This window comes from Chaetura pelagica, unplaced genomic scaffold (genome assembly GCF_000747805.2).
Source record: "Chaetura pelagica isolate M959 unplaced genomic scaffold, ChaPel_1.0 scaffold59, whole genome shotgun sequence".
Classification (NCBI taxonomy): domain Eukaryota; kingdom Metazoa; phylum Chordata; class Aves; order Apodiformes; family Apodidae; genus Chaetura; species Chaetura pelagica.
Window position 1 is genome coordinate 1,161,987 of NW_009954416.1, and position 14,551 is coordinate 1,176,537.

The following is a 14,551-nucleotide window of genomic DNA, read 5'->3' on the forward strand; positions in this document are numbered from 1 at the left end:
TGCTAGAATGTATAGTATTAGCAGGTCCAGTGGGCCAAAATTTGCCTTGGCATATTTCACTGTTTCTTTAGTTTAGTACACCTTTTCGCCTGTAATAGAGTTAAAGGGTTGTGTCACTGGAAATTCCTGATATTAGTTTATTTATTTACTTTTACTAAGGCCTGATAATGGATTCTGCATTTCAGAAGCAAGATTGGAACATAAAATGCCTCCTGAAACACTCCATACAAGAAAGCTCACAGCAAAGGATGGAAAGGGTTGCTTGCTTATCTTGGATGGGTAGAAGCACAGCTCACATGTCAATGCTCAGAATCTTGGGCTGTCAGTCACTACTAACATAATTTCTTATGAAATGTTGACTTTGGAATAAGTGCCTGGCCTAAGCCAGAGGAACAATTAATTCCTATTGGCTGCATATTTTTATCAAACCGTGGTAGTGGCAGATGTTCTTTCTGGCCCTTCTACTGGTGTCCCTTGGTTGCTTTTCACAACTACGACTGTTGTGTTGCTTTTCCAGGAGTGTATTGTGGCCATATGGATTCATTTACCTGTCACCTCTTATTGAGTAGCAGACATCCAGGAGAGGTCCTTACAGAGTACTCCTTAATATGTACTTCCAGTTTGTCAGGAAGCCACCTCTTTGCCTAACTTTGTCTCACAAATTTTGCATTTTTTTTGTGGATACCTTCTCTTAGGTTATGCTTCCCTGATTGTTTTTAAAATAAGGTGTCATATTTTCCAAAGGTCCAAAGCCTGAATCAAGTCAAGTGAATGACACATACTGCTTTTCATCTCTACTCACATAACCTTAGCCAGTGTTGAAAAGGTTAGGGATTTTTGGTTTGTATGTGTTCATTTTTAGATGTCTTCATTATTTTTCTTCCAGGTGCTCACAATGTCTGTTTAGATATGATGGTTTCTCACAGTAGGCACCTTCTCCTTAGGCAGGAAATTGAATTGCAATTTTGTGCAATTCCTCCTTTCCCAGACAGTGTGATATTTATTGTTTAACTTCACCTTTACTAAAAATAACTTCTCTAAAGCATCCTGAAGCTTTTTCACTATTGCAGCCACATTGGTGGCTCATAATCAGTCCGTAAGTGTCCTCTAGACATGAGGTGATTTGCTGCCAGAACAAGAAGATTATGCTACATATTTAGTAATAAAGTCAAATAATTTAGTGAACAAAAGCACTTGTTAACATCTCACAAGTGTGCTATTAGTTATGCTGGTTAAATGTGCTTATCCTGAATTTAATGCTGAATGGGATTTATTTTTTTTTTTCCCAAAGTAGCAATGGTTAGGCCTTTTCTAATGCCTAAGCACATGGAAATTGGGATCTTAATGTCAATTCTTGTCTAAGACCAGCTGCTTGTAATTTTTCCAATGGCATGTTGATTTTGTGTGAGGTAGATCTTTGATGGAGACACATAAGTTCATTTTCATTGACTTGTTACATTTTCATGGCATAGTAGTGCCATACAGTGCTAGCCCAGTTTCCAGGATCAGTTCAATCATTGCTTCTTGGTAGGACCAGCTCACCTGGGCACAGTGTGATGGTGACGTGGCCTGGAGTGCTTCAGCCTGTGTTTCAAGCTAACTCAGTAGCCAGGTCCATGTGAGACTGCTTTGATCATGCAGATGTACCCTCAAAGGATTCACTTCAGGGGGACTGTGGAAGGATGTGTTCAGTAACTAGCAAGGCACCCCAGTGCTGTACACTTGTAGGACACCTGACAGCCTTCCTTGATAATGATAAAAAGTGACTTTGCCAGAAATACTTTCCCTAGAAACTCACCCATACTTCAAACGTTGCAAGAAATCAAGAAAATTATGGAAATAATTACTCTTGTATTTTTCCTTTTAATTGTATTTATTTCTTGATTTGTATTTTTTGTTCTCAGTTCCTGGATTAGTGCCAACTACAAAGATGCAGAATTGCTTGAGAGAGTGTAGAAGCTGTTGAAAATGGTAGAGTTTCTGATTAAAAAAGAGTCAATTCACTAAGAATTTTCTGACATTGTTTTTCTGTGACTATGGTGTTATGTTTACATAGGCAGATTATTTGAATTCAAACCTAAAACAAGCTTTGGCTCTACCTTAGAGGTTCTGACATTTCTTCATTTAGATGATGTTGGCCACTATTTCTGGACAGCTTGTTTCTGTTTTGTTAGTGTCACTTACTTTGCCAAATAAATGTGCATTTTTGATGTGTAAGTTCTTGCTTCCAGATGTTGTGTCCCCTGTTTTCTGTCTCAAGTAGCTGAAGGTGATAGAAGTGGAAAATAGGTGAGAAATTGTGAAAGGAACTAAGGATTCTTTAAAATCTCACAAACCAAACCTGAGTTAATAATACTAATTTAAATCTAATTTGTGAGTTATTTAAATATTCATGATTCCCTATCCAATGTTTTAACGGTAAGCAGAGGCTCTGAACACACTGACATTTTGCTTTCTCCACTTACATAATCTTGTTCTTACTAAAGTGGCCATTATCTCGAGCTTCCAAAGTTGCATCAGAATAGCTTACCATGATGCTCCTGGATAATTGCTGGAAGGACAAGGAGTAAAATGGATATATTATTATGGATATAGGTTTTCAGTTATCGGAGTTATACCCATGCTCATGCAGTCCAAAACTTACCAAAGTATCTTTGTCTGTTGTGGTTTTTGTATTGTTCTGTGAATTGTTGAGGAGTATTTTGCATTTAAAATGTCCTTGACTTTTATAGGAAGTCGGAGGGAGATGAAGCAAGGTATAGTTTAAGGTCCAAAGCCCCATTCCCACTATCAGACATCACTGGCCACATTGCCACTGTGCTGAAATCTGATCAAGAGATGGGAAATACTTGATTAATCATATATTTTAGGAAAAGCCACATCAGTTGATGTAGGTGTATATTTTGATGAAGCATTCTAGAAATGGAGAACTATGTAATTACATACATGTTTAGTGTTTGGCAGTGAAGAATGGCAAAATACAATTTGTTTATATAGACTGGTTTAGAAAAGTAGCAGAAATTTTCTAATGTTATTTTTTAGTAATATAGTCAGACTATACTGTGATTTTGAAGCGAGTGCATTCTCTCAGCTGCCTGGTGTAAAATCTGTGCTCCACAAGAGCAGAAGTACATAAAATGCTCATAATGATATCCCTGTGACATACCTTACTTCTCCAGCATGGAAGGTGGGGCTGATACTTGTTTAATTAATCTTTATTCTTTTTTTTTTTTTCTGTACCTTATGTGGAAATGCAAAGGAGTTAGTGTCCAGAGCTGTCTGTATAGATGAAATGTAATGGAAATTTTGAGCAGTGTTTCCAATGTCAGTTTGAAAAAAACAACACTCCAACCTCACAAAACCTACCACAAGGCATCTCCCAGAGGTTTTTATCTGTTGTGAGATGCCAACATGTCACATTTGACTTTCCTGATTTCCTTGATTCAATTTGTAGAATCATTAAGGTTGGAAAAGGCCTCTAAGATCAAGTCCAACCATCAACCCGGTGTCACCCTGCCCATTAAACCATGCTTTGCATTTTGGAGGTGCTAAAATGTTACCCTCTGAAGATAAAGAGTTGATAATTTTGTCAAACCCAGTCAACCCAAGAACTGGGACACTGTAACAGAGTCCAGACATGGTGGCACTCTCAGTAGAGTTACAGGAATTGGCAGGGCTTTGATGCCATCTCTGCTTAGTAGCTGTACATGCCCCTGGTATATTTGCAGAGCCAACCACTTGTGGGAGGTTCTCTTGATTGTTACATAGTTAAGATGGGGATTTTTTTTCTTCATGTTTTTTTTGGGGATTTTGTATTTTATCTGGATGGTTGCACACATTCTTGGTATGGACTTTTTATTTTATTTTTTTAAGTTGTAAAAATTAAAGTTGGAATCATTGCAGATGTTCAGAAGCCACTTTTATGTGTTTATTAAAATAAGAAAGGACCAGAAGTCCATTGAAGAGGTGACACTTGTCCTGTCTGTCTTATCTTCTGGTCCCAGACTTGGGCTTTGTGTTACATCACTCCAAGTTTCATGACTAGTCTTAATAGTTTTATTTCAAGTACTGTACCTGGATGTGCAGCACTAAAAGTGTGATCTATTTGAACAGCACTGTTGTAGTTTAAAATAAAAATAGATTAAAATTTAGTCCCTTGCTACAGTAGAAGCCAGCAAAGGAGTTACTCAGGAGTGAATTTCCATGGCGAAACTGAAATTTGGTTCTCAAAATAGTGTGTTCTGAGGCTGTGCACAAGTATCTTGTTTATCCTGTGTTTTTTTGAGCACAGTTTTGATATTTTAATCTATTTTTAAGAATTCCTATGGTGCTTATGAACCACAGAGACATGTCTACACAGCACAGAATCATGCTGGAGATCTGTGTAATAACTCTAGGTAAGCAGGTAATTCTCCATGGGGCAGTCATCAGAAAGAAATATTATATGGCCAGAAATAAAAGGTTAATTTGGAACAAACTTTGCAACATGGTCATTTAGCTTGAGTGTAGCAACAAACTGATGCTGTCCTAATGCTAATGGCTCAGTACATATTTGTAACAGTCTTAGTGATTTCAGCAGTGTTCTGCATTATAGACAATTAAGAATATTTTTGAGTAACCAGAAGAAAAATCTCACTTCAAGTCATTACAAATAATATTTCACTGATTTAAATGGCATGTAACAGCTTCACTCTGTAACCTACTTTGACAGTGTGCTGGGCACATTCAGAATGATGGTTAATTTCTTTAAAATATTTTATAACTTTTCATTTCATTATAGGTTTATTCTGATTTTACATGTTGATTTAATTAAATGTCAGAGATATGGGTAATATAATATACAACTATAAATGGATCATCTCCTCATAATCACATTTTCCCCAAATTGAAGCAAAGCCAACAGCCAAACATTTTTCTCAAATACAATTATGGAATCAACTGGAGAAAGCAAATGTTGTATCCATTTCTCTTGAATCCATCCATCCATCCCAATGAGAGGAGCTTAACCTGCTGAAATTTTGAAGCACCTACAAATGGCATGAAGTTTCTTTACAGAAAATGGCTCCAACAAGCTTAGCTTAATTTTTTTTTGTTTGGTTGGTTTTGGTTTGAGGGGTTTTTTTGTTTCTTTGTTGTTGTTGTTTGTTGGGGGGGTTTTTGGGTTTGTTTTTTTTTTTTGTTCCAGTTGCAGAGAGCCAGGAGAAGAAGCAAGAGGAGTAGATAAATTTAGAATAGGTCTCAGGGTAACATAGAATTGCAGCAGATTTCATCAGGATTTACCCTGAGCCAAACATGTCATGAATTTAACATAATTTGCTTTTTAATCTCCTTAGAGCATGTGTCTTTGGTAAAAGACTGACTGTTCTCCTTGTTCTAACATCAATGGAATGGCACTGGGGCAACATCAACCATGGGGGTGGACATGGTTTTGTGTGCACTTAAAGTTACATTTGTCTGTATCCTCATGCCCCTGGAGGTAGTTTGACTTCTCATTTTAATGCCTTCAGAGTTGTTTTGTCATTTCCTATTTTTGTTCTGTGCCTTATTTGGGGACAGTGTTTAGGTCTTGCTGTAGCAGAAGGTTACAGGGTTTTTTTAAAAGACTTGTAAGAGAGAAAGGTTAAAATTGGGTAGTGGAAAAATGACATCATTTTCCAAAATTCAACAAAACAATTGAACTAATCAGGTAAATCCTTAACTTCATTGTTTAATCAGCTCTTTTAATTGATGTTGGCTTCCTCAATAGCTGTGTGAGGCAGGGGCTTTCAGGAAGGGTTTTGAGAACAGAACGTGGCCACCTGAGTGACTCTTGCTGTTCCTGAGTCCACAGCAAAATGCTGTTGCTACACAAAGACATGGAAGGGATGTATCTAGCTAAAATAATAAAAAAAAACCCATTTTTTTTTCTTTGCTTTAGAGAAATTCCATTTGCTCAAAAATGCATCTTTCAGAAAGCACTGATCTCGGAAGAAATGAGGGCGTTGTAGGTAGCAAGATAATTAACATCACCAGAAATCTGATTTCATATTTGGCAGTAACACACAAAGCTTGAATAGCAATCAGATGTGAAGTGTTGATTGATAACAGGTTTGGTTTACAACTCTGAATCCAGTATTGCAATTTAACTTCAGAATAAACAGCTTGCTTTTCAATGGCAGTGTCACATTCTTGCCAGAATTGCAGTTTTGCTTAAAAAATGTAATTCCCTGGGTTTACTCTAAAGCTTAATGGGACCATAGTTCACTGTTGGCTACACTGTTTGTCATCTCCCTTCACCCCTTCTTTCCAAATATTGTAAATAATGCATACAATGTGGGTCTAGAAAAAAACAAAATAAAGTACATGCTCTACTGTGCTTTTTTTTGTCTTTCTCCTTGTCCTTACTTGCTCTTTCTTTGTTCTTTTACTTAAAAAAAAAATAATACAGTTTTCTATTCAATGCATGTAACAGTTAAAAAAACATTCTATTTTCTAACATCTTCAACACTTTCTGACCAGTTGTTTTTAATCTGATTTCTGACATGTCTTCTGAAAGCTGTGTGATGTCCGTTGGGTACAAGATTAGATTATTTTATTTCTTTTTATAATTGCTATATTGTTATAATTTGAAATTATCAGCAGTTGATGATGGAACAGATTCTTTCTGCTCTCTGCACTGGTGCCTTAATATGAGAATTGTTCAATGTCTCTATGAAATATGTTTCTATCTGGATGGATGGGCAAAAACATCTCTACATCTGAATAAGGGATCATAACTTAGCTTGAAATACGGATATTCTTTTTGGGTTGAGTTCTTGTGAGATGTGCAAGTTTTAATGGCTTTCATAAGATACAGATAAAGGCGATCAGTTGAAATGTCAATAATTAGAAAAGAAAAGACAAAATCTTCTATATCAAAGCAACTTAGCCATGTGCAAAGGAAACTTCTCGCATTTTGACATCCTGTGCTGGGTGTAGCTGTAGATCTAGAAAGGAAGCTCCTCTGTGGTTAGATGCTGCTCAGTTGTAAGTAGTCATTTTGATCCAAAGGAATCTTAAGTGCCTCTCTCCTTCCAAGTAGGATGCTGCAATTTCAGATTTGATGTGCTTTATTTCTGATGTGAAAGTCATGAGTAGCTCCTGAAGTTGGTAGAATGTTGTATAATCATATCCACAAAGGTATTTAGGATCCATTTTCCCACAGATTTACCTAAATGTCTTTTTGCAGCCTTGGCATAGACCACTGATTGCTTGATGGATTTGGGTGTTAGGATTAGCACAATAATCATATTAAACTAAGATGGATCTAGATACTGTTCAGAGAGTTGGAAAGTTCAGCACAACTAAGTAATGACAAGTCAAAATAGATATTGTGGCATGACTTGATCATGATTTTTAGAAATCGTATTTTCCACTGGAGAATACATGTTCTTCCACTACAAATAATACTATTGGTAAACATTTCTGAACAACCTTTAATTTCTCTGTCTTATCAGACTTGACTAAATTAGCTCTTATATCCAGAGATATAAAATACTTAATTTTGCCGTAGCTTATATCTACATAGTTACCTCAGTGAGGAAGGTCTTACTGGTTTGGAATTGGTCTGGGTTCCCAGAGCTTTTTGGAAATCTAGTATTTCCAAAATGTTACTTTATGTTCCAGTTACCACATAAACCAATTAGTCTCAAAACAACTTAGAAACGAGTTGAACTAATTCTTCCATTTCTCTGATTCAGAATGATGTCCCTGAGACTTGAATTTCTTTATAATTCTGTTTTTCAGTGATACTTATTGTGCACTTTCAGGCTTGTAGTCACAGCCTGATTAGCCTCTTGATTAGCTTGATAGAAAGTGTCAGACAGTGAAGTATGGAAAAGGTACTGATGCATATATTTTTTTTTAAGAAAAAGAAATGAGCTTTTGAGAATAACATTTAGAGGGCAGCTATGAGAAGAATACAAAATAGGACTTGCAGAAGAAAAGCAAAAGAGGAGATGGAGAAGGAAGAAGAGAAATGCATACAGAAGACATCTCAGAAAAATTACTCCTGTTGCTTTTTACTATTACTGGGGAGAAAGCGAAGAATGAAGGGTAGAAAAAGAGAAGGAGGAAGGTATAGTAACCTCTAGCTTAAAACTGAAAATGGATTATCCTCTGGATTTCAGCATGACTCACGAAAGACTGTAGGTAGCCTTTAATTCCCTATAGCAGGGGATTGAATAGCAAGGGATTTAGCTGATGTGTTCATACACAGTCACGTTTCAATACTGTGATCCTCCTGTAACTAGGAAAGAGGGTAGAGGGCTCCTGTGGCCCAGTCTTTCTGGGCAGACGTGCTGCAGTAATATGCCAACACATGTCCTGTGCTTGCAGTGTTTCCTTCCCACATGGCCATAATGAGAGCTCTGCATATAGAAGTTTCTAATTTACCCTGAAGGATAACATGAGCAATATAGAGTTGTCAGACATGACATTTGTTGTTGCTGTGAGCTTCATTCTCTTTACCACATGGGTGAAGTTACTTGTTTCCTCAGAGGCTTCTTGCTCTGGGTGTAGCACTTGGTCACGGAGAAAATCTTTAGATGTATGACAAGGCATACTAATAAAAAACCCCAAAACATAATTGCTGGCATCCAACTTTACAGTTCAGTGTGGGAACTACTTCTCAAAGGATGGAGGGGGAGTAGTGTAAGCTCATGTACAGCACCTCTTTACATACACAAACATAAGTGATTAGAGTTACTTCATGTCTTGTTGAAAGTACAGTTAGTATCAAGCCTTGGCTCTATTCCACTTCTGTTGTTTTCTTTATGAAAAAATAGATGTGTGTGGCCATAAGTTAAATTTTTGCTATAAATATGCACGATTAAAATTGACCCTATTTGCTCATGTGCCAATTCCCAGCAGGGGAATTTGAATAACCTAAATTTATTACTATGGCTCCTTAATTCTTCTGCTCCTCTGGCTCCAACCACGGCTCTGGCCAAAGCCAAGCTGGAGCAGATCAGAACATTTCTGCTGTATGATCAGGTAAACAGTACCCAACAGGGACAGCTGGCAGAGCTGCTGGTGCCACTGGCTTTGTACCAGGGAAAAATTCCCCTCTGATGGGAAAATCTAACCAGATCATGCACTCCTTAAATTATTGCTCTCTGGGCAAAAAATGGTGTCACCCTCCTGCATCTTGGGCTTTGGTCCGTGGGACATTCAGGGTGGTGGCAGTGGTAGCAGAGGTGAGCTATGCTGAGTACAACTGGCCCATTATCTCAGGTTGAATAATACCTTAAAAACAAGCTTATAATACACTATTGAGATTTTTCCCATCTCAAGGAAATCTGCAGTGCTGGGCACATGTCATGCGTTTTGCTGTGCTCATTTGCAGCTTGAATGGCCCAGGGGGGTCAGCAGCAGAGAGCAGGCTTTTTCACCCCTCGAGCAATGAAGCATTGAGTAAAAGTTATTATTACCAATTAGTGGTGGCATTATTATTACCAATTAGTGGCTGTATGAAGCAAATCATTAGTCTTAGTTCAGTTATTAGCAGCCAGGTGTTCATGAAATGTGCCATGTGCAGCCAGCGTTGGGCCTCAGCAGTCACTGGTGAGGTCAGTCACTGAATTTGTTGACTGCATGGGGTTTCCCCCCCCCCCAAAAAAAAAAAAAAAGTATGTTTGAATCAGTGCAGAGGAGTTTTTGTTGCTGCTGTTTTTATATACCCCGTGTGTGGATAAATAAGGCAACTTCAATCTATAGATCAGTATTCTTAAGCCTTTAATATAGTGAACTCATGATTTAAAACAAATTACTAGTGTTCATGGTTGCTGCTTCATTTGTAAGAGCAAAATTGTCATGTCAGAAAAGGGGAATTTACCCTGCAAATTACTCTTGATCAAAAGTATTGTTTCTCTAGGGCTCCTGCTCTTTATATCCTTTAATATGTAATATTTTCACATACCCATTAGCCTAATAACTTGACAAAAGACATTTTAGACAGCAGGCAGCATGGATTAAGTTCTATTTAAGAATTTAAGAAGCACTTTTATACTGTATTATAATTAAAACATTAGGAAGCTAATAGGGAAAAAAATGAATCATATCTTTAGTGTTATTTCCATATTGAACTATGTATTCAACTTTGGTGCATTTTGCAGGGGAATTCATAACTGTACTTCTATAATTATATAGAATAACTAATAAGAAAAATAAGAATAACTAATAAAGTTTCAATGCAGCAAATACTTACTGCTTAGAATTTACTTTAATCATGTAATTAGAATAGGCATGAGAAATATTTTTCATGTATCTTGGAGTAATGAGGTGGAGGCTGGAGTGTTCTTTTTGAGCGTTTCAGATCCCCTCTGATTTTCCATATTAGTGAAGAAAAGATCTGACTGGCAGTTTATTTAAGGAGACTTTACAGCAAAAGAGTTGCAGGATGGCATCAGTCAGGCCGGGTTGGTCTGAGCACTAGTTGGGCAGGGACATCTGGTGGTGCAATACAGGAATAATTGAACACTTGCAACTCAAAAGTGCAGTTTTGTTGGAGTAATTAAGGGGAAATTATGCTTATATTGTAATTTCTTTCCTCTTTCAGTATTACTCTAGAAACACTTATATGCATGTTTATATTTGAGTTTTTGTGTGGTTTTAATTTACTAAACGAAAAGTGTAAACTAAGGGCCTATTCTTGAGCTGGCAGCTTGCAGACACTACTTAATGTGTTGAATACTCTTAACTCAAAGGGTATTTAACTTACAGTCGATCAGAGGTTTAAAATTCAACCTGTGATACTGGACCTTGGTTTTGTGGATAGAGTGGCTGTATGTAAACCCTGTGCATTTGGGCTCTTTGTAGTTCTGCCAGTGATTTGCTGTGATCTCTGGGCAAAACTGATTTCGTTTGTTTCAGTCCATCACTCACCAATTGTTTCAATCCATCCTTCAGTCCATCTTTCTGTAAAAACGCTGTGATAATTTTCAGCTTCTGAATTCCATAGGTAAAGAATCATAAAAAGTGAAATGCTTACATGTCTTTGGTTACAAAGTTCTATATTAATTAAAGATACAGTAAGCAAGTTTGTTTCTCTCTGTTTACCTTGAACCCCTGTGGATCATGGATACATGACCAATATTTTAGGAACAATATTTAGACATTTTAAAAGAAACTCTTTAGGATGAATTTTCTGGTGCTGAGTGTAACTGTACTGATCCTTATTTAGCACTGTGCACATGGTGACAAAACCAAGTCCTTATGAAACATATGCATTGAAGGCTATACCCTTGGGATGAGTTTCCCAGGAGTGTTTAATGCTGTAATAATCTTACCAGCACCACCCCGGGCACTCATCTGGAAGGACAAAGCAAGACTTTCTTGAGCTGTGGCCATCTTTCATCTTGTTATACTCTTCCTGCTGTTTGTCTGTATCCAGCCATAGTAGCACAGTGTTGACCACACATGGTGCCTTCAGGGAAAGGGTGTCACATGCTTTCAGGAGGATTCAGGCACAGGCTTTCCTGGGTCAACTTGATCTCTGCAGGCAGAAGGCAAAAGATTGTGTTCATCTACTTCCACTTATGAAGCTTTTGTGACTGCAATCCTGTCGTCTCTTGGAGAAGGCGTATTCTTGAAATGATGGTTTCAATAAATTACTAGTACGTGCTCTGTGTATTGCATCAGGAATGCATGGTTACCATGATGTGTTCCCCATGCATTTCAATGAAGAAAAGGAAAAAAAAAAACCCAAGTATCTGCAATTTGCTTTGCTACTGATGTGACATTGAGAAGCCTGCTTCAGCTGCAAGCTTCAGCTCCTTTCATTATGTCCTGGATAGAAAGAAGTCAATAACCTAAACCTTTCACAGCCAATTATGGACTCTTTACTTTGGTCATTGCTCACACAATGAACCGTATAGTCTTCAAGGAAACGTATATAATTGAGCTCAGAATCAGAACAACCGCTTTGCAATTGAAAAACTGACTTTCAGATTCAGAGTAACAAGCTGCAGAGAACATAGAATCACAGAATGATTTGTGTTTGAAGGGGCCTTTAAGATCATCTAGTTCTGACGTTGAACACCTCCAGGGAAGGCATCCACAGCCTCCCTAGGCAACCTGTTCCAGTGTCTCACCACCCTCACAGTAAAGAATTTCTTCCTAATGTCTAACCAAAATGTTCCCTTTTTCAGTTTAAAGCCGTTTCCCCTTGTCCTATCACTGGACACCTTAGTAAAAAGTCCCTCCCCAGCTTTCCTGTAGCCTCTTCAGATACTATAAGGCTGGTCTAGTGTCTTCCCAGAGCCTTCTCTTCTCTAGGCTGAACAGGAGAGGTGCTCCAGCCCTCAAATCATCTTTGTGGCCCTCCTCTCAATTTGCTTCAAGAGTTCCATGGCCTTCCTGTGTTGTGGGCTCCAGAACTGAACACAGTACTCCAGGTGGAGTCTCACGAGTGTGGATTAGCGTAGATCACCACTGTGCAAAGTAGAAGAATATATCTCATAATCACTAATCCATCTATCTCTTCAGAAGAGGGTGGGGATTTTATCAAGGTCCAACCCTCCTTTCTCTCCTTGCAGTAACTGTTATATTTTGTACAACTCATCATGACTTCTTTTCCATAAAGCAACAATTCATTGTACTATGAAACCTTCCATTGTCACCCCAGTGGTTCTGTCACCATCCTTTAAAAATGTCTCCACTCTTGGTTTGGATAAAAGAGAGGAGCACTGGCATTTGTATGCTGTACCCTTTGTTTTCTGAGAAGTCCCAAGGCCATGGTGACAACTGTGAAGTCAGAGATAGCCACAGAGTTGTTGCAGTCATGCTGTTTTCCATTAATGAGAAGTTGGTGTTCATCTGCACCCCTTCTACACAATGTTTAATCACAAACAATTTAAATTGTATTGCTAGCAGCTCGTTACATAAAAAAAACTAAAAACCCCCAACTTTTCCTTTTATGTTTCAGGTGCAAAGATGGCTTGAAAGGATTTACATACTCTGCACTGAAGTAAGTAAAATTTCTCTGAGTATGCAGCTTAAAGTGAAGATTTTGAGGAATTGTTCACAGTGGCAGCTGCATTGTGTGAAATGGGTATTCCTAAGAAAAATAATGCTATTGTAAAACTTTTCCAATTTTTGGCATATATGGCATATTTTGAAGAAGACATAATGTGCTGGCAAGACCGGAATCTTTTCATGTTTGGGACTGTTATTGGAAGGAAATGCAGATACATGGTTGCATATTTTCGAAGAACATTCATCTTTCATTGTTCTTAAACTGGGATTTGTGATTCCTGATATTTTTGTGGAAGCAAATGGCAGCTGTGTTTTGACCTGGAATTCATTTGCTGTATTTCCAAAATGTTAAATGAATACAAAAGCAGTTCTGTGACCAACACCCAAATAAAGCATGGGCTTGTAGTGTATTTGTTGGAGAGATCCTAATTGCGCTGCTAAACCATGTCATGTGTCTTCCCTAGTGATCCAGGCTCTCCTAGAATTTAGCTTGTGGTGGGACCCTCTAGTGTTACCTACTCATTTGTGTAGTTACACTAAGTTCTCCCATCTTTGTCTTTCATATCAGAAGTACCAAAACATGTTATTCTTAGCTGTCCCTTATATACTCTGCTACCTGTCTGCCATTCACACAGCCTGGTGCATGGACAGGGTCAACTCACAGGGGAAGAGAAAAGCAAGACAGACTTCCTGTTGTCAGTAGTGCAAAATATTTTACAGAGTTTGCAGGTATTAAACAACAGTGGAATTTGATATAAAGTGCCAATAGTGAAATAAGTCAGTCTATAGTCCAGAAATCTGGACATGAAACTCTCCTGTGACAGTGGTCAGAAACACGTTCTGAAATCACCATTTTGCTGGGAGATTCAGTCACATACAAAAGGACAAAGTTTTTATACCCTTATTGCCCCCAGCAAGACTACCACAGTACAGTGTAATTTGGATTATAGTGCAAAGTGCTAGGAAACATCTTGCAGTCATGACCTTCCTTGCCTTTGATACACAGTAATTCTACACCTAAGATGAACCAGGATATTGACACTATCAACTTCTGGATGAAGAAAGAGGGCTGAAGATGAAGCCAAGCAACACAAATATGATGCTCTTGGTGAGAGCAAAAACATTCTGAAGATCTTTACAGAATAGATATTTTATAAAAATATTCTAGTAATCATCAACCTTTATGTAACCCCATTTTGCTGGAGATAATCAAGATATTTCATGTGCCTTTTTATTTTCTTATTTGATGTTCTTGCTTTGAATGAGAGATAGACTTCCCAGTAATATTTTTGTTCCTAGTTTAAAAAAATTCCTGGCAGCAACTGTGACAATTATCTGAAGCTTAAATACATGTTGGTGGAGTGATCTTTTCAGAGATACAAGGTTTGGCAGCTGTATAGGATGCATTTTCTTTTGCAGACCTGTGGGTAACTTAAAGGTTTCCCTAAAGACTTAGGGACTTACTTTGGATATTATGTATTTCTTTGAGTTACTTATATAATTGTTGTTTTGTTCTCTTTTGTTGTTGTTGGTTTTTTTTCAGGTTCATTGTAGGGAA

General features: G+C 37.8%; 1 protein-coding gene across 1 annotated transcript in view; it reads left to right on the forward strand.

The window, feature by feature from the left end:
* Positions 1 to 14,551, forward strand: part of TMEM135 (transmembrane protein 135) — a 153,142-nt gene that overhangs the window by 123,309 nt on the left and 15,282 nt on the right. Inside the window, exons 7-8 of the mRNA XM_010004415.1 lie at positions 12,944 to 12,985; positions 14,537 to 14,548. Coding sequence (XP_010002717.1) covers positions 12,944 to 12,985; positions 14,537 to 14,548 — 54 coding nt within the window. The remainder of the gene's footprint in view (positions 1 to 12,943; positions 12,986 to 14,536; positions 14,549 to 14,551) is intronic.